General features: G+C 50.8%; 1 protein-coding gene across 13 annotated transcripts in view; it reads left to right on the forward strand.

Moving 5' to 3' along the window:
• Positions 1-25040, forward strand: part of Eps15l1 (epidermal growth factor receptor pathway substrate 15 like 1) — an 81833-nt gene that overhangs the window by 55147 nt on the left and 1646 nt on the right. For 5 of the 13 annotated variants that reach the window (XM_050128406.1, XM_050128410.1, XM_050128407.1 and 2 more), the window contains 4 exons: positions 333-393; positions 1108-1190; positions 10189-10321; positions 21615-21820. In XM_050128406.1, coding sequence (XP_049984363.1) covers positions 333-393; positions 1108-1190; positions 10189-10321; positions 21615-21820 — 483 coding nt within the window. The other 8 variants (XM_050128411.1, XM_050128418.1, XM_050128409.1 and 5 more) reach the window with 8 other exon arrangements.

Genomic DNA, 25040 nt, shown 5'->3' on the forward strand with positions numbered 1-25040 from the left:
TTCTAGGCAAAGGTTTTACCCCTGAGCCATGCCTCTAATCCTCACTGAGGGATTCTAGGCAGGGGCTCCACTTCTGCCGGATCTTAATGCCCTCTGTGCCTGTGGCTTTGGCTCACTTCTTAGGCCTCCAGTTTACTGGTAATTTGTGGGGACAGTAGCATTGGTTGTCTGCTGCAGGGTGCATGTTGAGGGTTACCCTCCACAGCCCAGGTTTGTCTGAATCACCCCACCCTCCCTGAGGTGTGCTATTGCTTATGGCATTTGAAATTGTTGGAAAGTACAGGTATGAATGGGTAGATGACCGAGTAAATTCTTTCTCTCTTGTCCCTCAGCTCGACCCTTTTGAGTCCAGTGATCCTTTCTCTTCCTCCAGCATCTCCTCAAAAGGATCAGGTGAGACCTGAGGCTCTCTCTCCCCCTTCTCCCCACCACTTCACACCTCAGTAATTCCCTCAGTCCCTAGATTTGTATAGCCTTAGGTAGACCATAAGGCCGAAGTAGATGCTCCCATTCCACATAGGCCTGTCTGTCCCAACAGGAGCTGGCGTCCTTCCAGACAGTCTATCTGTTAACACCAGTGCTGGCGGCCATTTGCTCATTGTCCTTAATGGGAATAGTCCACAGTTTCCAAGCATGGTGGCCCTCACCTCTGACCTCAGCACTCGGAAACAACCTAGAGGATCACTGGTTTTGAAACAGACCCAGGCATGGTGGTGCACACCTTTAATAAGCCCGCCACTCAGGAGTCAAGAGGCAGGAGGATCTCTATAAGATTTAGACCAACCTGGGCTACAGAGTGAGACCTTATCTGAAAAGCCGGGGATGGGGGAATCTCTCCTAACTGATGGCCCTACACACACATAGACTGTGTTGTGCTGGCCACCCTCAAATGGCTCATTCTTTCCATGTCACCTGCTTCTCCTGGACTGGTAGGTCGGCAGGACCAGTCTCTCCTTTGATCACTGTGATCCATGAGCCTCACAGAAGCCATCTTCCCAGAGACATTCATGGCCCCGAGTTTCCTACTCCTGGACCCTAGGATTACCTCTTGATGCTTAGGCACATCTCTTCAGACCTTAACCCCAACTGTATTGGTGCTCCTCACAGATCCCTTTGGAACCCTAGACCCCTTTGGAAGCGGCTCCTTCAGCAGTGCCGAGGGCTTCGCTGACTTCAGCCAGATGTCCAAGGTAAGACTCCTCCCAGGAAGTTCCAGCCACAGTTTGTGTCTACCCGCCTCTTGTGGGTGGGCAGATATAACTGTTGCCACATATGTATGTGCTTGCACTTGTCACACTCTTTGAGTGCAACTCTACACAGCAGAGAGCGGATAGGGTCTAGAAAATGCCCTGACCTGGGATAGGATATTACCTGTGTACATTTGAAGCTGCCATGGCCAAGTCCCTCCTGGTGCAGTCATTCCACTGCCTTCTTGCTCTTAGATCTGACAAATGGGAAGTGGCTCCTCTGTGACACTCAAGGTCAGGGAGTGGCCCAAGGCAGCACAGTTGTCTGTGTGGCTTGGGAAGGAAGAGTCAGACGCATGGTCCCAGGAGGCATGACAAGTCTCAGGTTTGAGGTGTCTGGAGAAAGTGGACCACACAAATGTCTGGAACCTCCAGGGACCAACTCTTGAGGGTATTGAATGGTGAGGCAAGCTCACAGCAGAGGTGAACAAATACACACATGAAGACAGCTTGTACTGTTCAAGGATGGAAGCCATAGCCGTGTTCTCAACAGGGTCCTGTAAAGCTTCCCTGTCTGCTCTGGCTCTGTGATGCACAGTGGCTAGTGTCACTCATTGAGGGAACATGGAGTTTAAGAGCTCAACATCTTGAGCTCAGCAAGCAGTCAGCCCAAGTAGAGCAGCTCAAGGCCTAGGTGGGTGCACATCTTCCTCCAGCACTTGGTAGTGGGCTCAGGTGATTTGGAGGCTAGCCTGGGCTACTAGGAGCTAGGCTACTAGGAGCTAGCCCTGCCTGAGAAGAAAGCTGCAGGGCTCATCCTTATGAAGAACTTGCTAATCTAGAGTTGTGGTCTTAGTGAGATGGACTAAGTCACCAGTCCCAGCCTAGCACGCCAGTGAATGTATGTTGGTATCATCTTTAGTAATGAATTAAAAAGTAAAACCAGCTGTAGCAGCAAACCGTGGAAGGCTGAGGCAGCCAGCCTGGGCTATGCAGGGAAGCACTGCCCCCAAACATCTAAGAACAGTAGTGCTACAGGTATGCTCTCCTGTCCTGCCCTGGCAGGGCATCATATCTATGCTTGAAACATGTGGTGTGCCTTGCAAATGTTTCTCATGAGGCTCAGTTTCCCTAGCAGAATCCATCCTTCTATTGGGGCCAGGTGGTGGTGAGAGTCACCAGGCAGCAATCCTGTCCCCTGTTGGTTTGGTTTCGTCCACCTGAAGGAGGCGGTAGGAGGGCATTCTGAGGGCACAGGCATCCCTTGGTATCCATAAAGATGTATTGCATGATGCCCAGGGGATATTAAAATCCTCACTAGCATCCCTCCTGTGATTTAACTCAGTGCCACAGACTGCATGTCTGGGTGGCTTCGAGTGTCCATGGTTCTTTTGCAGTCAGAAGGAACGCTGCCTGTGTGCACTCACTGTCTTTCTGTCTTCAGTGTGAGGGTGGTGGAAACCCCAGGAGATGGAGGCCAACCACATGGGGTCCCTGCCCTCCCCCATCATGCCTTCTTTTCACTCAACATGCAATGTGACATGGTGCTTCCAAAACACACTTGACATGCTGCAAGTTTTGAGCACAGTGATAGACCTACACAGCAGCACAGGGAGGCAGGCCTGGCTTCCAGCACACTCAGGGACCCCATACATGCAGGTCCAGGAGCAGCCAGTACCTCGGCAGCACCTGACTTTGGAGAAGCAGAGGCAGCCCTGGGAGCCCAACTCCTACAGTCAGGGCACGTTGGCCACATGGGGGCAGCAGCTAATAAGGGCTGGTGATCAGGAGCTATGAGCTCCTTTCTGAGGGGCAACTATTCTAGGCTTGGAATCTGTTCTCTGTTCATTGTCCGTCCCAGGGAAGGCCTAAGCAAGTGTACAAGGTATCTGTAGTTGTAGGTTGCTGATGGGAAGGGCGTTTTCTCCACTGTGCTGTGGCTGGCCACTGGCTGGTTGCCCGTGCTCATGTGAGCAGCCCTAATTCAGCTCAGAATCACAGAAACCAAAGACGTGGAAGTAGGAGTGAGGAAGGGGTTTGTGAGAATGGAAAGGAATGACAGGACTACGGGAATGCATCACACACGTGTGAAAATGTTAGTGAGTTCTAAGTGTTCACTGAGAGGTCATGACCATCTGTGTGGCTGAGGGTCAGGGCCTGGGCCTCTCTCCACCTGGGATGCTGGGATTTGAGACTGGAGTAGATGCTAGCTCCCACCCCTATCTAGTCATTCCCTGTCCCTCTGCCCAGGTACTATCCAGTTGCATAGGTCCCCTTCTCCTGATGAACCCCCCAGATAAGCCTCTGTCTCCCCATACCCCCCCACAACTGGGATAGGAAAGCCAGGCCCACTTCCTGTTCTCGGCACCAGGCCAGGACACAGTTGGCTGGGACTGTGGAAAATCCTGTCCCGTACACTGTTTACACCATCCTGGGGCTCTTCGACTTCAGGACACTTGTAAAGCCTGTGCCCGCCCCACCCCCACCCCCACTGATTTTCCTCTCTGGTTACCTTGTTAGTTTTCAAGAACAACACCCGGTATAAATAAGTCTGGAGGGAAATGAAAGTAGAGTGGTGAGGGCTTTTTTCTTTTAGCTTTCTTTTTTCTTTTTTTTCACCATCACCACCACCAGCCTTCTGCACCTGATCAGGGTGGGGCCGCAATGCGTGCCGTTCCTCGCTCCTCAAGTTAAGAGTGTCCTACCTCACACAGCTGTGCTGAGGAAAGTGACAGCAGGCACCTTCAGGCAGTGGAGGACTTTGCCTTAGGGGTTCTACTGCTGCAATGAAAGTCTATGACTAAAGCAACTTGGGGGGAAAGGGTTTATTTGGCTTCCACTTCCACATCACTGTTCATCATCAAGGAAGTCAGGACAGGAACTCACAAAGGACAGAAACCTGGAGGCAGAAGCTGTGGAGATGTTGCTTACTGGCTTGTTTCCCCTGACTTGCTTAGCCTGCTTTCTTATAGAACCCAGGACCACCAGGGTTGGCCCCACCCACCATGAGTTGGGCCTGCCCCATCAATCAGTAATTAAGAAAATGCCCACAGGTTGGCCTACAGTCAGATTTTACAGAGGCATTTTCTCAACTGAGGCTCCCTCTTCTCAGATGACTCCAGCTTGTGTCAAGTTGACATAAAACTAGCCAGTACAGGTTCCCAGAGGAATATCTAGGCAGTTGTTGAGCTTTGGTGACATTTGCTTGCTTTAAAAATGAGTTCCCCCGACTGCAGGTGCGGTCAGTGGCACGAGCCTGCAGAGCATGATCAGGGCCCTGGGTTCATCCCAGCACTCCAGCCGAAAAGGAAATCAAAGTAAGTAAGTTCTCTAAAGTGTGTTCATAGAGCACTTCAGAATGTAAATAAGGCTAACTTCTTTCACCTTCTCTCCACCCGCACCCAGAAGAAAAGCCACCTGTGAAGTAGCGGGGTGGATGACAGCCCATTTTCAGTGACTTTTCAACCTTGTCGTGGGTTTTTTTTTTTTCTTTCTTTTTTTAAAAAAATCTTTGCAGTGGTGCTGATGGAACATAGGGTCCCCTGCATGCCAGGCAGGAGATTCACCCCTTAGCCATGCCCCCAGTCCTTTTTCACTGTTCCTCAAAACTGCTTTCCAGAAGGTCTGAGCAGTCTACATTAACACAATTCTGAGGCCGTTGCGGTGGCCTTGTTCCTCCCCAGTACCCAGGCTTCACAGGAACCTCGTTAAAAATACAGCCTGCCTTGAATCCACTGCCTGACTAGGAGAGAGCCAGATCCCAAAAGAAACATGGTGGTAAACCTAAAATCATCAAAACTAGGGATACAAGCTGGCCTGGTGAAAGACACCTTTAATCCCAGCTCTTGGGAAGCAGAGGTAGGTGGAGCTTTGTGAGTTCAAGGCTAGCCTGCTCTTCATAGTGAGTTCAGGTCAGCCAGGGCTATACAGTGAAGACATTTCCTCAAAAAAGAAAGAAAAGGAAGAAAGGGAAGAAGGAAGGAAGAAAAGAATAAAACCGGTACTGGGAAATTCCTGGGCATTGTGGCACTAGATAAGCTAGACCACTATGAGGAGAGCCAGGCTGACACAGTTAAGCCCCAAGGAGACATTGCAGCTAGCCAGAAGGTCAGACAGCATTGTCACCAGGTGTCAGGGCTTCCCAAGTCAGGAGACCAGGGAACTGTGTCCACACTGCACCCTCTGTCCACTTCTGTATTTCAGGCCCCAGGACCAGGACTGTATCACACAGGCCATCACACAGTTCACTTCAGCTAACAGGTGACTTCTCTTTGGGAGGAGTGGTGCAGGTGTTGTGGCACCCATGTGGAACTCAAAGATAGCTTGCTTGAGTCGGTGGTTTTTTTCCACCATTGAACCTGAGGATCAAACTCAGGTCAACAGGCTTGCTTGCAAGTACATTGAGCCTCTTGCCAACATCAAAAGACACTGAGAGGCATGCACCACCTTTTCTGTTATCCTGTGTCTTGTCTGGAGGCTAGAGATGCATGCATATAAGGGCAGCCTCGGGTTTATAGTGAGACCCTATCTAGAAAAAACAACCACTAGCCTGTAGATGGCCCTAGTCTACCTCCTTCCGCTCCCCAGAGGCAGGAAGAGTGAGGGTCTGTAGACACAGGCTCCAGAAAGAGATAGGATCCTGCTCGTGTGCCTCACCATACTCTTAGCCTGTGGAGACCCATCTTGGGAGCCCTTCCCCAATGGATGCCTGAACCTCATATTCACTTTCCTCTGCACCTGCAGTTCTGACACAGTATGACTTTTAAACAAGGCACAACTGGCAAATGAACAGTTACAGTATGCTGCAATGTTATTTGAGATTCAGGAGCTGTTTTTCTGGAACTCCTCCATACTCTCAGTGTGAGGGACTGTGACAAGGTGGGGGCCGCTCTATTCATTGTGGCATCTCTGCTGATGTATCCAGTGTGTGGCATTTTCCCTAACTCTTCCTTTCCAGGACACTCTTGACAATGAGGCGGATTGTCTCTGTCATGTCACAGATGGGAAATCAAGGCAGAGAGCTGGGCTGGGATTTTAGCCCAGGTTGGGAAACCCAATTCCCCTCACACCATAGACACAAGCCATAGATGCTGCAGCACCTGGCTTTTCCGAGGGTACTAGGAAGCTCAGGTACTTGACCTGTTGGCTGTGTCTCCAGCCCTAGAACGCTGTTTTCTTTTGGAGGAACTGCCTTCTCCCTGTATCTGCTCTTGGCTATTTCTCCCCTAAAGCCATGTGTGTCTCCTTCAGCCTGAGAATGGGGAGTTCTAGGTGTCTGCCCTTCATACAGTGCCATGGAGTTAGTCCAAGTCTGGGTAGTAGACAAGCTGTATTAGCCCTGGGTCAGCACTGACATGCGGTACAGTCTGGGCAAGCCTTCCTGTGCCTCAGTTTACCTGTGTGTGATGGCAGTAGGGTTCTCTTGCAAGCCCTTAGGAAGAGGGTAAGAGTAGCAGGACAGCCATCTCCTTCCTGCCTGGGAGCCAGAGGCACTGAGGGGTCTGAGGAAGGAGCTGTAGCTTCTGCAGGCCCTGCCGTGCCCCTGCTGCACAGAACTTGTGACTAGAGCCGAGCGTCTTCCCTGTGACTGGATGAGTCACACTCTCCCCACCTCTCCAGCAGGGTGATGGGTACATTGTCTGAGTGCTGCCTCGGGTTCTGGGTGCTTTGGTGACCCTGTCCTCGGCCTGCCCTGCGGGGAGGAAATAGAAAGCACCAACCCTCCTCTCACTCTGGGCTCCTTTGAGGAGTCTCGTGTCACTCTTATTCTCACGTCTGCCCAGGGCTGTAGACACCGTGGTGGCAGCCATGCCATCACACCTGGCTTGGTCCTTCTGGTTTTTGTCAATAGTGAATTTATTTGACCTGGACTTTACTATTTTATATGTTGGGTAAAATGTGTTCTTTACTTTATTTAACATTTTGTTCTTTTTGAGAAAGAGTCTGTCTTAGTTAGAGTTCCTTTTTTTTTTTTTTTGGTTTTGCGAGACAGGGTTTCCATGCGTAATAGTCCTAGCTGTCCTGGAACTAGCTCTTGTAGACCAGGCTGGCCTCGAACTCACAGGTATTCACCTGCCTCTGCCTCCCAAGCGCTGAGATTAAAGGTGTGAACCACCACGGCCCAGCTTAGTTAGAGTTCCTATTGCTGTGATGAAACATCATGACCAAAACAGCTTAAACAGGAAAGGGTTTATTTCACTTACACTTCCACATCAGAGGAAGTCAGGACAGAAATTCAAATGGACAGGAACTTGAGGCTGGAGCTGATGCAGAGGCTGTGGAGGGAAGCTGCTTACTGGCTTGCTCCCCATGACCATCAGACCAGAGATGGAACCACCCTCAATGGGCTGAACCCTACCCCATCAACCACTAAGTAAGAAAATGCCCTACATGTTTGCCTGCAGCCTAAATTTATGGGGACTTTTTAAATCTTTTTTTTTTTTTTTAATTCCAAGACAAGGTCTCTCCTTATAGCTCTGGCTGTCCTGGAACTCACTCTGTAGACCAGGCTGGCCTCTAACTCAAGAGATCTGCCAGCCTCTGCCTCTCAAGTGTTGGGATTAAAGGCATGTGCCACCACCACTCAGCTGGAGGCATTTTCTTCATTATAACTCCCTCTTCTCAGATGATGTTAGCTTATGTCAAGTTGACTTTGAATTATCCATGACAGAGTCTCACCCTGTAGCACCCTGACTGGCCTCAAACTCAGACAGAGATCTGTCTGTCCTGGGGTTAAAGGTCTGTAGCACTGTATCCAGTCAGATATTTCACTTAAGAATTAGTTTATGCGTACGGTATTTTGTTTGCATATATGTCTTATGCAACAAAGCTCTGTTAGACTCCTGGAGCTGCAGTTACAGATGGTTGTGAGTTGCCATGTGGACCTCACAAGAGCAGCCAGTGCCCTTCATCACCCGTTGCCCCTGCATTTCACTTTCTTGTTTTCCACCATGCAGGTCCAGGGGTCACAGCAATCCCTCTTAGCATTTCCATTTCTCTTTCCTATTTGCATGCTCTCCACCAGGTGTGATAGTACCTGCCTGCCCTCCTAGCACCCAAGAGACTGAGGCAGGAGGATCAGGAAACCTACCTCTTGCCATACCACAGAGATCTTTCTCCCACATGGGAGGCTCCAGCTCTTTCCTGCGAGTATCTCAAATGATCTTGCCACTGTGGTTTGTCCACTGTCTGTCAGAGGGTGTCTCCCCCATAGGTAAGAGGCACTGCATCCCTATGATGCTGACACACAGGCACCTGCCAGCCACAGACACTGACCCTGAACCGGGAAGGATGCCATGAGTGGTGGGAGCCCTTTACCAGCAGGGGGAGGCCCAGGCCCACCACTGAATCAGTGCCAAGACAGAGTGATTATTGACAGGCAGGGCTCGGACCAGAGTGGGTCCATCTGCTAAACTTCCCCTGGGGTCTCTAGTACTTGGCCGAGTTTCCAGGGAGCCTCATAGAGCTTCACAGTCCATCGTATCTCCTCATCATCATTTATGCCCTGGCAGTGCTTAAGTGTGCATGGGCAGCCTGTTTATGGCGGTTCTCCAGCTGTTCCCATCCTGGGCAGTCCTAGATGCTTGTGTTAGTGTCACACCCAAGGTTCCACAGTCCTCCTCTATGCTGTCTATCCAGTGTTTTTTAGGCCTTCCTCTTAGCCTTATCCCATGTACCACCATACCTAGTTGTATTTATTTGTTTTGTTTTTTTGAGGAGATGGGCTCAAATGAGGCCAAGACCTGGCACCTGTACACCCTGAAGAGCACTTAGAGTGCGCTTGGTACACCAGCCCCATTTGCGGCCTGACTTCTGTTTACCACCCCTCCCTCCTCCTCCTCCTTTCTCCACCCATCCATCCACCAGACTACCCCCATCAGTCCACTATGTATCTATCTGCTGTCCATCTACTCGTTATCCCATCCATCTGTCCTGCTCTTCTCATGTTGCTGTCATAAAATATCCTGGTCCATCACTGTGGGGAAGTCAGTGTAGCTTGAAGCAGCCAGTCATACTCACAGTCCAGAGCAGGGGATAAATGCGTGAATGTTTGTATTTAGCCCTCTATCTTTGCTTATAGTCTATGTTGCCACCCACAGTGGGCAGGTCTTCCCACCTCAGTTCATGTAATCGTAATCAAAATGGTCCCTTCTCCCATGCCTACAGGCCAACCTTATCTAGACTTGGAGCCCTCATTGTTGAGAATTTCTTCCCTGGTGATTGTGGATTATGCAGGTTGAGGATTTAAACTAACCATTATTCTACCACCCATTCACCTACACACCCATGCATCTACTCACCCATTTAACCACATCAGTCTATGCATTTATCCATCCACCCTCACCCACGTCTCATCCACGACATGTCCCACCATGCTCACCCACAGGTCCCATCCACCCTTACCCACATGTCTGTCTATCCATTCACCACTCCACATATTCATCCACTCCCTCATCCACCTGTTTATAACTGTCTTATTTCAAACGGGAATTGGGGCTTTAATTGAGACTAAAGCCTTGGGTAGGGAAACAAGCTGAAGTAGAAGTAGCTGCCACGAGTGGATAGAGCTAACGGAAGTAGTGTGGTTGTGCCAGCAGATGAAGGGGGGCAGGCATTGGAGCAGACACTCCAGCCTGAATCACTCAGCGGGCTGCAGCATACAGGCTCTGGGGGCATAGAGAGGGTCTGTTCCAGCATCAGGCCAGCAGAGGCTGAGGCCATACGCATCTCTGAACATGAGCTGACGTCCCAGGAACCCATGTGTAGTGTTGAGCTGAGAAAGATCCCATAATGGAGCAAGAGAGACAATTGGGGAATAGGGTTACCCTCTGCTGCTTGTATTGGTGGCTTCCCTTTCATTCAGAGGGCCTGGCTTTTGAGGGTGGAGGAAAGTGGAGTCTTGAGAGGACCCTGGTCTTGCCAGGGCTCTTGGTGCGGGAGTATTTGCCCGGTGCCTTCTTTTTAATGTCTGTTTTTGCCTCTTTCGTGTCCTCTCTTACAGCCCCCACCTTCTGGCCCCTTCTCCTCCTCCTTGGGAGGCACAGGATTCTCAGATGACCCCTTTAAAAGTAAACAGGACACTCCCGCTCTGCCTCCGAAGAAGCCCGCTCCTCCACGGCCCAAACCGCCCAGCGGTCAGTACGCTTCCTCCTCTCGCGGCACCCGCCCGTGGGGACAGGGCGGCGGGCACAGGGCCCCTCCATTGAGCAGAGTAGAGTAGACTCCAGGGTAGGAGAGTTTCCCCTCTGCTCCAATACCTCCCCATTGCCCTCGGCTTGAGCTATGTGTGCTATGCTATTTCCCTGTCCCGAGGTCCTGGCTGTGATAGTATCCACATGAAGGTCCCCCTGAAGGCGCCTGCATCAGTGTACCTATATCTGCACCATCCCTTAGTGTCCAACATCCTCCTGGCCTCATGCCAAGTTCCCACGGTGGCTGCAGCAGGGACCCTGAGTGTTGGGGTAAGGTGGTAGTTTTGGCCCACCTGGTCAGGAGAAGGCTGCCAGAGGGGCTTCCTGCCCTCTTCCCTATAACCTCCCAATCCTGAACCCTGCTATCCAGAGAGGGCCACTGTGCCCTCCCCTAGCATATCCTGAGTACTTGTGATTCCCATATGAAGGGTTGAGAACAGAGCTCAATGGCCTTGCATGCCTGAAGTCCTGGCTTTGATATCTAATACTGAAAAAGAGGAAACATTTCTTTCCAGTCCCTAATAAGAGCAGGTGGCCACAGGGCCACAACTGTCCCTACAGGCTCCTGTCCATCATCCACCCCACTCTGCTATCCAGGTTGTCCTTGGCAGCAGGACACCTTCACAGACCACCTACAGAAGATAGAGGGAGGGTTATCCTGAAGAGGCTGCCCTCCCCTCCTGTCACTAGTGCCTCTCAGGGACAGGCTGGCAGACTGTATGATGAGAGCATATCCTCTGTGAAAGGGTGGGAAAGGGGCATCTGTAAAAGACCTGGCCTGGAAGTACAGGGGAGTCCTTCTACTGTGGGCAGCACCCTGCACTCCATCACCTCGGATGTAGCATGCAAAAACATGTGCCCCTCATTCACAGGCAGTGTGTGTGCGTGCCCACATGCATATTCCATCACTCACGGCTCACATGCACTTTGAAAACAAAAGCTTGAATGTGTGTGTGCCTATGTATGTTTTGCTTATGTACTCATGGTGTCAAATGTTCGAGTGTCAAGTGAGCATTCATTCCTACAGTGTGCCCACTGCCTGTGTCAGATGTGCCACAGGCATTCACCTGCACACCTGCAAATACTACACTCACTCCTGCATCATGTGTGTCCACAGACATGCTCTCATGGACACAAACAGTGCTGACACTGTCCCACATGGCCTCCCATGTCCTTGTGTGTCCTCTCCTCACGCTGAATTTAGAGAGCAGGCAGCTTGTGAAGTGCTGAGTGCTCAATGGCCCTGTACCTCGCATTGCAGTGGAGTCTTCTCAAGAATCAGCCCAGGATCGGGACCTCATGGCCCTCAGCCACCTGTTTGAGGCTCTGAATCTGGTGCTTTTTCAATGATGTAGATCTGGGTTCTGTCACAGCCACTGTGCCTTGGGTGTGTGTGCATGTGTGTTCTTGCTGTCTGACTTTGGGAGGCCTGGTGCATCCCTCATCTTTTCTGATGCTAGTGAGACCCTGCGATAGACAGGGCAGGCAACACAATGTCTACTTACCACAGAGGAAAGGGAACAAGAGGGCATGGGGGCCACCCAGAGTCACAGGGGAAGATGGCATCTGCACCTGGACTTGGTCCTCCCCTCCCCTCCATTACTTGTCTCTTGTTACCTGCCATTTGCTCTTACATCAGCAATCAGGAGAACCCAGCCAGGAGGGTCCCAGCATCCTGAGAACTGGGGCTCTCTCGTGCACTGTAATCCTGAGCAGATGCAGAGTACCTGTGGGGGGCCTAAGCGTTTTTCATTTCACTCTACCCAGAAGCAGCAGCTGGACAGAAAGGCGCGGCCATGTACACACTGCTGGGTGGTAGGTACAGACGTGTGTGGGGTGCATGTAAGCCCAGCATCCTATGCTGTGGTTGTGTTAATCTCATGCTAGTCTCTAACCATGCAGGTACCGCCATGGTACCAGTGCACAGCTCAGGACCCTCCCCTGCCTTAGCTGACTTGTTAATTAGCCCTGTTTGATGGGAAAGCATTTAGCATCAAGTGCCTGGTTCATGCATGGATTTGGAGCCCAATCTTGCACTTCTTCCTGTGTCCCATCCATACCACACATGCCACAGCTACTCTCAGGTGGATGGGGCAACAGTTCACACTGACATGGCTGGACTTGCTCAGGAGCCAGGGCACTTTCTGTCTTCTGACCACTTAAGAAGGGACATAGCCACGCTGAAGTGGGGCCTTTATTTTATTTTATGTCTGAGACAGGATCTCTGTCATAACCTGGAACTCGACAATTCTCCTGCCTCAGACTTCATGCCTCATCATGCCCTGTTTTTGGATGGTGCTTTTCTGCCCACCCTTTTTCCATTGAGGAAAACCACGTGACCAGTGTACAGCAAAAACAGCCCTCAGCTCCATCGTTCAGATCCTTGCGATATCACATGTGGAATTCTGCAGTGGGAGAGCTGGTCCCAGCATGGCTAGGAGGGGATGGAGGAGGTAGGGCACCCTGCTCCCAAGGACCCCTACGGGTGGTGTACCTGGTAGAAAACGTGGGACAACGGCAGTGCTTCTCCAGACTGTTTTAGCTGATTCAAGCAGGAATTGTGAGTGACAGTGGCTTTCCTCATTGTGACTGCCCTGCATGTGAGATGTGCTACCATCTTCCTGCCTGGGCTTTTCTAGCCCAGGGACAGAGACTCTCTGAAAAACCCTGCCGAGTCCGTGTGCCTGGAAGTGGCCACTTAGCTTTGGTCCACCTTTCCAACAAAAATCTAAGGAGTTGTTTAGTCAGGCTGCTTTGGGGACATGAGGGCCTCAGGCAGATGTCCATGGGCTGCCTTGGATACATGCCCAAAGCTCACCTGCCTCAGTTTTCCACAGCTCGGGCCCAGGCTTGTAAGTAAAACACACGGCATGATGAATGGTGTACAGGTCTGCCTTACATTCCGTGTGCACCCAGCCGTCCCAGGTGCAGGGTCCCCTGAGGGTTGCACTCGGGATGTATAGTTTGGGTCTGGGCGGCATATAGTTACATGCTGCGTTCTCCCAGCTCCATGTCTCTTGGGATCTTCTGTTTGTCCTAGCTCATTTCAGTTCACCTAGGGATCAGCTGCGTCTGTTGTGGTGCCCCCCCCACCCCAAAGCCAAGGATACAGTACTCTCCTTGAAGCTACAGAGTATGTAGGCTGCTGGGGTGTGCAGAAAAGTTGGGTGTTTTGAAAGCGCTGCATTTTCATGCCTGGAGATCTTTTCTAGAAAGGTCTGTCAAGGTATTAAATAACCTGCAGGTGTCTGTCTGAGCCTGAGGCAACTGACTGCTTTCAGACGCATGCAAAACAGCTTGAAAACTGCCAGTGAGCGCACACCTCCCCCAGGTAAACAGTGGTGTATTTTCTGCAACGGACGAAGACGGAGATCAGTCAGAACTCACCGCTAAAGTTTCTAGGTAAAAGTTGTTGATTTGCAAAGAGAGAAACAGATTTTTTTTTTAAGTGCAGGAAACGGCTGTGTGGGCGTCAGTGATTGGGCTGCCTGAGATAGCGGAATCCTGACGGGCCCCACCCTGCCACTTCCTGCCAGTGCTGCCCTGCGGCTCCTAGCAGAGCCTGCCCGCTGCCCCAGCGGCACCCACTCACCAGCCAGTCACCTTTAACCTCTCCCCAAGTTAATGATCATCTTTATTACTACTCATGACCTCTTCTCTACAAGGCCAGGCACACGATAGGGATAAGGTCATAGTAGCTTTTTGTTCCTTCCCACAATGTCACCATTAGTACATTTACGTTAGCAAATATCTCTCACTCAGGCAACATGAGAATGGTCTGGACTTGTATTGAATTTGATGCCCTTTCCAAAGCAGAAGCAAAAAGTCACTTCTACTGGGACAGACACATCCTCTCCCACCCGTGTGAGATCTATGCAGAGTGGCATGAGCTCCTCACAGGGTCACTGTGGCCTGCAGAGGACAGGCACAGAGAATGTTCTAGGACCATAAGCATTCCACTCCAGTGTGCTTTCAACCCTCCTGTGAGGTCCCAGGCCAACGACAGAATGTGTCTGGGCCCTGACACTGGCTATACTGTCCGCGAGCCTCTCGTTACTGTGTATTGTCAAATGGCATCGCCATCTGAACCTGTGGTTAGCACCTCTGCCCTGAATGTAACTACTTTAATTCCGTTCCCACGATGGTGGCAAAGAGATAATGCAGCGGGTATACTAGAGAGTTTAGAATGGGACACACTTATTCCATTTCAGGAAGACGCGGGCATTTGCTAGCCAGCCAAGAGGGGCAGAAGGCACCCAAGCCGCCTGAGACACCTAAACTGGTGGAGCACCATCACCCCCATCTTGCCCTCACTCACTGTACCCACTGCCTGTGCAGATACTGGCTGAGGAGGCACCCATAGCTGAAAGGGCTTGCTTCCCAGGTTATGGGTTAATCCATGCTTCTCCAGCTGGTTGCAGTAACCCTGCAATTCCTGTTCTGCAGAGTTAGCAGAACAGTTTGAAATAGAAGTATTTGCCTACCTTGTCACACCCACCCCACTGTATCCAGCAAGATGATTCCAATGGATGTCCTGTAACTCCATTACCTGGTATGCAGTAGTGGGTAAACGCTACTCCAGGGGTGATTCACATCCAGACAGTGGAGGTCCTGGGGAGCCTGCGGGACATAAGCCCAGAGAAATAGGCTCTTCCTTCCCACCTGCATCTGTGGTGATGAGTGGGCATGAGCAACTAACTTCCAGGCCCTCACTGAGCTGAGGGTCTACCGTTGACTCACCTAAAGGACTCAGGCTATTGGCTCCAGGTGCAACCTCCCCGGCAGGGTCAGTGTGGTCCCTCACAGCTCCCCCACATGGCAGCTCACAACTGTCTGTAAGTCCAGTTTCAGAGGATTTGAAACCCTTACACCAATGTCCATAAAATTAAATAATTTAAAAAAAAAAAAAGGAAAGAAAAGAAAAGAGAACCAAGTAGAAGTCCTCCCCCTCAACCCTCCTCGGGCTCCATGGGCCTGTGACCCTTTCCCGCATAGGTCATTCATTCCCACTGCAGACGTCACGGTCTGTGCTGAGTCCCCCTTCACAGAGGTAGCATTCTGGCTGTGTTGGCCCTTGTAAGGAAGAACAAAGGTCCCACGGCTGTGCATAGCAAGCACTTAAGACTCCCCACCGCCACTTCTCTGCAGAGCACATCTCCCTGAACGCCCACTGGAACAGAAGGATTGTGTCAAAAGTGACTTCTCAGAAGAAGATGTGTGCCAGAAATGGTGGCTTGTGCCTGTGATCCCAGCACATGGGGCACAAGGTCCCACTGGGGCTGCAGAGTGAAACACCAAAACAAATGACAGAACACAGGGCAGGTGGTTTGTAGCAATTTGTGTCAGCCCTGCCCCCCAGCCTGTTTTCTTCTGTAGGCTAATGTCACCCCGTTCACCAGTTCCTCGTTAGAGATCAGAGCGGCCCTTGTGAAAACTCGGAATTGTCTTTCTTGCTTCAGACCTCTTTGTCTTTTGTAGACCCTTTTCATGGTGGGGCAGCGCCGTGTCTGCCAGCCCCGCAGACTCCCATGACCCCTGCCCGTATCACAGCAGACAAAATAGCCCAAGTACAGATGGGGATAACAAATATTTGTTCAGCTTTTCTCCTCAGCTCAGACCCAAACCTCATCCTGTCCCTTCTGATGCGCCAAGCAAGACTTCTCAAAAATTGGTAAATATTTTGGGTGGGAAGTTTTGGCACCATGATATGATCCGGTACATCAGATTTTTATCTCCTGGACTATGCTGCTATACTGTGCTCTGATCTGCCAATGTGCAGAACTACCTGCAAGCCCTCGGTGGCCTGGGCACCAAGGCTGCCAGAACTGTCAGCGGGAGAACGGAGGTGTGAGCGGAAAGGACTCCTTTCTTATGACAGTTGAAAGTTTGAGTCAGGCAATCTGATTTCTCTCTCCTCTCTGTCCCTACGTAGTCTCTGCTTTGTTGGTAAGCTGTGAGCAAAAAGAGAGGAGATCCCTGGTGACTTCTTGGTGTCCCTCACCTAATTCCTGACAGAAGGACTCCCAGAAAAGCCTGGCAGTGAGAAGGACCAATGCTGTCCAGGGCAAAAAAGGACAGTAACGGTGTGTGGGTGCCCATGTCAGTGCATGGCAGTGTGGGAACGACCTGGGTTGCAGAGGGTAATGGCTGGGGTGGGGCAGCTGCCCTGACCACAAACCTTTAGTCTTTGTTTTCTAGTTGTCTTTTTTGGGGGGTGTTTTTCCTGTATTTATCTCTCATCTGCAGAACTGCGTTTTCTAAGTACAGCAATGAATTGTGTCAACAGAACTCAGAGTTTGACAGGGGCAAGCACATGCTCTCTCTTGGGTGCAAATTTTTTTTTTTAATTTTTTTCCCCTTTTACAGCACGATGTTTTACTCTATAGCCCAGACTGGTTTGCCTGGAACTAATGATCCCCCTGCCTCTGCCTTCTGAATACACCAGAGCCCGGTCCTGATATTTGATATTCTCCTTAATCAAATTTCTAGGGCCTTTGCACCCCAGACCTCTTGACTGTTCTTCTGTATCAGTCACCCCTCTTGGAACTGATTATTGAGATCCAGTGTGTTATTCGAGCCTGGCTCTGGGAAGGAATGGCTCAGGGAATCCCTGAGAAGCAAGCCCAAAAAGGCAAAGGCACTTCCCTGATCTTTAGTCTCTGGCTGTGCTGACTTTCTGTGCTGGGAGACAAACAGCCTCGAAAACCTGAAAAATAGAAAAATTAAAGAAATTCTTCCAGGGTGGGGCCGGCCACTGAGTAATTTTTTTTTTAGCAGAGTGTGCTGTGGTAAACCATGGAGTTCGTGTTGTTTTTGCCGAAGTCAGTGCTGTGTGTGGTTTCGGTACACCGCTCGGGTGGCTGTTGAAACTGCTGTGGTTTCCACATACGACCTACTGTGCTTCTTCAGTCCCCTCAGCTAGTGCAGCGGCCGGAGAGTGTGGCCAGGGTACCATGCCCGCTGTGGCATCAGTTATCATGCACCATCCCGTTAAATTTTCATGTAACGTTTTTATTTTCATTTGTTATTTTGGGGCGTAGCGAGGACAGAGGAGTTGTCTCATTCTCCCTGCCAAGCCTCCCAGTTCAAGGTGTGTGCCACCATGCCTGGCCAGACAATTCTTTTACTGTTGTTTATTTCTTCCCTTTGTTTTGGTTTTCTGCATTTATTTGCTTGTGTGTGCACTTTGGTCAGTGACACACACAGGTGAGGCTCAGGGCAACTGTCAGGACAGTTGTTCCATTGTGTGAGTTTGGGGATTGAACCTAGATGTCAAGCTTGGGAGCAAGCACCTTTGTCTTTGAGACATGGCCTCAGTCCTTTAGTTTTTTCTGATCCCTTTTCCGCAGCCGTTTCTCCATACTCGTGTCCCAAGAGCCAAAAGCACTGTGACTTTGTCACACCCGGGATCAGCTTCACCTCGAAAAATGGGGAAAGCGATGAAGGAGTTAGCAAAAGTGGTTACATAAAAGCAGGAACTAGACCCAGCCTTGAAACAATACAGCCACCAAAAATAACTCAGTGCCAAGTAGGAAGCCACGGCCAGGGTCTTCCTTCATTGCTCAAGCTGTGGGCACAATCCAGGGCCACACCAACCTGCAAGTGGCAGGGACCTGCAGTGCCTGCACACCAGCACCCAGAACACAGGCACCTAAGAGAAAACCGTCTCCCTCCTGAAAACAAGAGGCAGCAGTTGCTCCTGGCGGGTTTCATGAGCACAGTCGCGATTTCTAAATAACGGTTTCGGCTGCAGCGAGTCTTGGTGTGAAAGGCTCTTTTCATCTCTGATCGCCTCTCTGCTCTCAGAAGCCTCAGCCTCAGTTGACTGTAGCCGGTTAGGCTCCTGACTGCCCTCCCACCAAAACAGTTTTTCGTGTCTTGTTTAATCCCCAAGCCAAGGGAGAAAAGCTCTTCATTAAATAGACGAAGAGTGGTCCAAAAGTGGCTAGTCGCCTCCTTTCCCTGCTAGCCTCAGCACATCCTGCAAGAAATGCCCTGCTCTTAAATTCTTATTGTTCATTGTTTTTGAGACAGAGTCTCATGTAGTCCAAGCTAGCCTCAGACTCTGGTAGCTAATGTTGAACTTGAACTCCTGGTCCTCCTGCCTCAGCCTCTGTACTGGAATCAAAGGTGTGGCTAGCCACGCCTAGTTTTTAGTGGGTAGGGAATGAAACCCGGTGCTTCACTCGGGGCTGAACAAGCGCCCCACCCTTGTTTTTACTTGAGTTGGGGCTGGCTAAGTAATACAGTCTAGCTTCAAGCTCATAATCCTTCCTCAGCCTCCCAAGTACGGGATGACAGTCTACATAACACGGTCAAGGCCAGCCTGGGTTACGTGAAACCATTTCTCAAAAAAACAATAATTTTAACAATAGTGACCTGCTCTTCATAGCTGGGGGTCAGGACTTCTAACCATGAACTTGATGGGCATGGAGACAGGCTGAGCAGGCAGCAAGGCTGTGTGGAATCCCGGGGGCCAGCTGGTTCAGTCCCTAGCCTAGGACCTTGCTCAGTCAGTACTAGGCCTGCACAAGCATGAGTTAGTGTGTATTTATGCATGGTGGGGCATAAGATAGCATCTAATTTGAGAGTGCCCAGGTTTGGGATCACTGCAGAACCCTGGGAGGAGAGTCAGTGTGGTTCTGGGGCTTTTCTAGTACTCCAGTACCTAGGGAACTCAGATTTTGTGCTATAATGAGCCACATTTCATCAAAGACCCACAGCCCGCCTGCCCTCCCGCTCTCCCTCCCTCCCTCCCAGCTCCTGACTGGGCACTGAGGATGGGGAGCAAGGTCCAGACTCAGGGGCGCAGGTTCCAGCCTTTGAGAAGAGAATGAGAAAGCACATAGTGACTTGACCACCAGGCGTGGTAGGGAGGCATCTGAGCCAACAAGTGGGCACTGGAACAGCCTCCACAATATGACCTTGCATGTGGATGGGCTGTGCAGATGAGGCCGAGTGCATGAGGGGCTGATGGGGAGGGCTCTGTGGCAGGACCCCTGACAAGAAGGGGTTTGTTTAGAGTGGAAGTTACAGAGACAGTGACCAGAGAGGGTCCCCAAACGAGGGCAGGGACCTCTCCTATGTCACACTCCCTTTGCCTGGGTGAGGCTCCCAGACCACAGGATGAAGAAAGAGGCTCAGGACAACAGTTGGACCCTGGGTCAGTACCAAAAGTGTGCTGGAGCCTTGCGAGCCTCCCTAGCCTCTGCTGGCTGCCTTTTTGTTCGTGCCTGTTGGGTGGGCTTGCTGGTGATTGGCCTGCAGGGATATTTGGGAGTGGGAAAGAGATAGGCTTTAATAACCCACAGGGGTCAGAACCTCTGTGGAATGAGGTGTGTACCTATCCTTCTGAAGGGGGCTCTTTTATCTTTTTTTTTTTTTTTCTTTTTCGAGACAGGGTTTCTCTATAGCTTTAGAACCTGTCCTGGAACTAGCTCTTGTAGACTAGGCTGGTCTCGAACTCACAGAGATCTGCCTGTCTCTGCCTTATGTGTGCTGGGATTAAAGGCGTGTGCCAGCACCGCCCAGCTATTTTTTAAGAGGGGGGGGGCAGCATTCTGAAGGAATAGTACAGTGATGCTCACTGGACTCCTCCCATGGCCATGCACCTGCTGCGCCCTCCTGTCACCAGGTTCTTCTCCAGATGTGTCTTGTGAGTGTGTGAAATATAGCAGTATAGCAACTGCAAGAACCCTTGCCTACCCTGTCAAGTTGTTACCTCCTGTTGGTGGGTGGCACCAGGTCACTATTATGTGAAACTTCTCATGGTGCTACACCTCTAGTGTAAACTAAGCTGAGAGACAACCTGGTTCCAACTATTGCACTTTACAGCTGTCTGGACCCAGGCTGCCATTGATGCTTTCTTCTGAAAGCTGCAGCCAGGGTTCCATCAGGTGCAAGAGTCAGCTCCCGAGTATCATCTTGACAACACCCCAGTCTCTCCTTCCTGCACCACACATGAGGAGAGAACTTTTCCTTCACGAACCTCAGAGCAGAGAGTGGAAGGTGTGAATTGAGTTTGGAGCCCTAGATAGCTGGAGTGGAATGGCTCAGTGGTCTGGGGGGAACAGAAGACAATGCTAGGACTTTTTACTTGCATTTATTCACTTAATGGGGGTGGGGGATGAATGCCGTGGCACATATGTAAGTCAAAGTACCTTACAAAGCTGCCTGTCCCTCCCATGTTGGTGCCTGGCGTGGCTCAGGTCATCAGGGTTGGTGGTAAGCGCCTTACCTGCTCAGAAATCTTGCCAGCCAAACTGCTGTCAGGCTGTGCACTGGTCTACTTTCTTTCTGAATGATGATTTTGAAACCATGAGAGCCGGTGTGGGTAGTTCATTAACACCAGGGAGCTGTGCTGACCTGGCCCTTGGGACTGATGTCTCAGCCATGTCGGATGTCCGGACCCTGTGCTTGGGCAGAGGTGCAACATCAGGATGCAGGAGTACCTGCCTGCCTTGGAAAGTGTGTGGTTGGTATTTGTCACTTGTAATCTTACCCTGTGCTCTGCTCTGCCTGTGACCTTGTCACCAGGGAATCCTCCCTGCCCCCTCTTGCTGTCCTTAGATGTTTTTATTGTGTCTCCCTGCTCAGCTGTGATGGGAAAGGTGTGATGGGCTGGGCTAAAGTGAGTCACGTGCAAACAGCCTGCCTGTCTCATCCTAGGTATTCTCTGAATGGAATAGTAACTATAGGGAAGTGTGGGCCAATGACACCTCAGAACCAGGACCTCGGTACTGGGACCCAAACTTGAGTTCTAATGTGTTTTTAACTAAAGACAGGTCCAATTTTAGCTGCTGGTGGGTCTGTGTGTGTTTATGTGACCTGAAGTGATCTTGGGTCAGGTGTGGTGGCACAGACCTGCCATCCCATCTCTTGGTAAGGTGAGGCAGGAAGATGAGCTCAAAGCCCAGCCTGGGCTACATGGGAAGACCCTGTCTCAAAAATAACTTTAAAGCAATTAAATCATTCTTCTGGCACCGCTCACAACCCTGTTGTTCCTCTGTTTGGGGTTATTATCAACTAACTCCATGCTGTAACAAGTACAGAGTGGGCATAGGGTCGTGGATTCCAGACCCACTCCCCAAAAAAAATCAGAGTCCCCAGGGCCACTGCTCTCCCCAGAGAGGCAGCCAAGGGCCCCACTCTGCCCTCCACCCTGTCGTAGTGAGTAACTTGTGTTTCTTTCTTTTTTTGTTTTTGTTTTGTTTTTTTTTTTCCCTAAACTTTCCAGGTCAGAGTACACCTGTAAGCCAGCTTGGTTCTTCAGCCTTCCCCGAGTCCCCCGATCCATTCCAGCCACTCGGGGCTGACAGCGGCGACCCGTTCCAAAATAAAAAGGGGTTTGGGGACCCATTTAGTGGCAAAGATCCATTTGCCCCCTCCTCTTCATCTAAACCTCCTAAGGCCTCTTCCTCCGGCTTTGCCGACTTCACCTCTGTAAGTTGAGTCCTCCCTCGGCTGCCTTCCTGCCTGGCTTGCTGCTTCTTGGGGGTGGGGGTCCCTCTGCAGCTACAGACACTGCTCCTGCTGCTGGCACCTCCCACCATCCATCTACTACTTTTGTTATTTATTCTGCACTGGCCTCTAAGAAAAATAGATTGTCTATAAAGATAAGAGCTACAGTTTAATGGACTGCAGGAGGATGAAATTTCTCCTGGGAGAGTGGCACGGAGTGTGCCTGATCTTTGTCCCTCAGAGGATATTGTGTTCACTGGGTTTCTGTTTGAGACATGGTCCCTATGTAGCAGAGGCTGGCCTGGAACTCAAGAGTCCACTTGCCTCTTCCTTCCAAGTGTTGAGACTAAGGTGTGCGCCACCATGCTGGTCCAGTGAGTTTTGGAGATTGAGCATGCAGGCACTTCCCAAGACTGACTGTGAACATTTCCTCAGGCCCTCGGAGTCTTCAGAAAGAACTCTGAGCCAGGTCTGCCTAAGCGCATTGTGCATGTAGGAGAAAAGAGTCCAGGCAGGACATCCGAGAATGAGAGATCCGGCTACTTTCTGTTCTGTTTTGTTCTTTCCCCAAGTTCTGTTTGATTTATTAGCCACGATGAGAAAGAATCCACCCTAGACGACCACCCTGGAACCTCTTCTCTCCTTCACGGGTTCAGAGGCCACTTTCCCAGGCCAGGGTCTTCCTGGAATCAGCCTGGGCTCTCACCATCAGTGCCCTGTTCTCCTTTGGGGCATTCTCAGCACCTCTGCCGCCTCAGGGCAGCCTGTGCTCTGAGTGTACTGTCTTCCCATAGTCCATGTCATTTCCCCAGAAGCGTTCCTTTGTAAAGGTTTGTGAGTTCCTTGCTGGATTGTCTTGGGAGGCATTGGGATCACTGCTCTGTTTACTCATTTCTTACTGTTCTTCGAGATAAGCCCAGACTGTAGTTTGTAGCCTAGAATCAGTAGTCGTGAACTACTTACTGATCCTCATGCCTCCAAACAGACCTGGAGGGCTGAAGCGTGGCTTGGTGGTGAGAGACTGGCAGAGCCACATTCCCACTACAAACAAACAACCCAAAGCACTTGTATCAGGGTATAGTAAATACCCAAGTACTCCCCAGCTGTTAGTGACATCCATGGGATGTGGCTGTATTGTGGCTTTATTTGACTTACATAAACAGAGCTGGGCCCAATGGCACTTACCTCTTATCCCAGTCCTGGGAAGCCGAGGCAGGAGGATCTCGGGGTTGAGGCTAGCCTGAGGTACATGGGGAGATGACGTCTAAAAATAGTAATAATAATAATAATACATTGACCCTGGCCCTCTTGTGGCCCCTGGGGAGCTGTGACTTTTCCGAGGTGCAGCCCATTCATCTCTGTTGGTAGCACACACAGTGTGCCTTTAGAAAGAGACAGAAGCTCTTTAAGTTTTTTGTATAGCACCAGGTGTATTTTCTTGTGGGAACTATTAACCAACAAGGCCAGGACTGGTGCTGTGCCCAGTCCACACCGGCTCTCTTATACCAGCACTGGGCAGGTAAAAGCAGGAGAATCAGGAGTTCCAGGTCAGTCTGGGCTACAAAAATAAAATAGTCCGTTTAAAAAAACAAACAAACAGGGCACAGCTGTTGCCACGTGACTCCAGTGCTCGGTTTAGGCAGGGAAGAGTGGTGGTGGCGCTGAACCACAGTGTAGAGAAATGACTGTGGCCTTTCTGAAAAGCCAGTTCACTTCCTGTGCCCGCACCGGCGGAGCACTCCGTTCCTCTTCAGTTTCTCGTAAACACCAGGTTCCGAGCTGTCCTGGGCTAACGACTCCGTTGTCCCAGAGTGCTTACTGGCTTCAGGTTTATTTTTCAAGTTTATCAGTTTGTTGTTTTGGTCTCGTCTAGGCTAGCCTCAAACTCTTAGCTTCTAGGTGCTGGGATGTTGGGTCCTGTACCCATACCTAGATTAACTTTTCATTTAAACACTCTCATCTCCAGATGGGAAACCAAATCCCACCTGCCCTGGCCTGGCCTGGCTGTGTTCCCATCAGCACAGTGCGGTCCCCACCTGCGGCAGGGGTCCAGTGGGATCGCCCTCCCTGAACCTGCTTTCCAGGCTCGCTGGGGCTTCAGTGCTGTGCAGGCTGTGCAGGCTCAGAAAAGGCTGTAGTCACCTGTGGGAAAACAGCTGGCTGGGGTAGACTTCTGGAAGCTGATGTCACTCATGCAGGCTGGCCATGCTATCCTTGGCACCTGCTGTGGCACCCCAGAGCTTTCTAATGGTGAGCCATTTCCCTTGGTAACTTTGGAAACTGCTTTTTTTTTTTTTTTTTTTTTTTCAAGACAGGACTTTTCTGTGTAACCCTGATTGTCTTGGAATTTACTCTGTAGACCAGGCTGACCTCGAACTCACAGAGATCCACCTGCATCTGCCTCACAGATGCTGGGATTAAAGGCATGCACCACTACCGCCTAGCTTTAATGGAAGCTTCTTTTCTTGGGCTCTGGCTGTAGCTCAGTGGGCAGCGCTCATGAAGCCCAAGGCTCTGTCTCCAGCATCCGGTAGTTGAGGAGTTAAAGATCATCCTCAGCTGGTTCAAGTCCAGTCTGGGCTATAAGAGACCCTATCTCAAAAAAGGACTTGGTAGTTGGTACCTTTAATCCCAGCACTTAGGGAGACAGATCTCTGAGTTGAGGGAAACCTTGGCTGTATAGAGAGAACTTTTCTTGAAAACAACAAAAAGGTTTCTTTACATCCTGGCAAGCAGGGCACGGTGGTGCCTATCAGAGGCCCAGGGAATTCAAGGCCAGTGTGGGTTGCCCAAGTCCCTGCCCTAGAAAACAGCCACAAACAGCCATTCTGCCTTGGGCCTCACGTGTGTTCCTTAGAAGCAGCCAGGGGTGTGAATTTAGCAGAACAGCTGACAGCCTGCACAGCTTCCCTAAGAGCCAGGCAGACATCAGATTGACTTCTCTGGGCCTCGCAAAGGTGTCCATGAACACACTGGGAAGTGGAGGCAGAGCCTGTCTGTATGCTCCATGCAGACAGATTTCAAGGGGCTTCAGAAATAAAAGCTTCTTGACCAAATTACTTCTTGACCAAATTCTCAATGATGATGGTGTCTGAGGAAGGGGACTCCTTGCAGCTGACAGTACGAAAGGGAAGCGGCACCCAAGCTGCTGCTCAAGGGGCGCCTAAGACACCCCAGACTCAGGTCACCCCTCTGTGACCCA

The sequence above is a fragment of the Alexandromys fortis genome, unplaced genomic scaffold (genome assembly GCF_014885135.2).
Source record: "Alexandromys fortis isolate MF-2015 unplaced genomic scaffold, M_Fortis_MF-2015_v1.1 scaffold_296, whole genome shotgun sequence".
Classification (NCBI taxonomy): domain Eukaryota; kingdom Metazoa; phylum Chordata; class Mammalia; order Rodentia; family Cricetidae; genus Alexandromys; species Alexandromys fortis.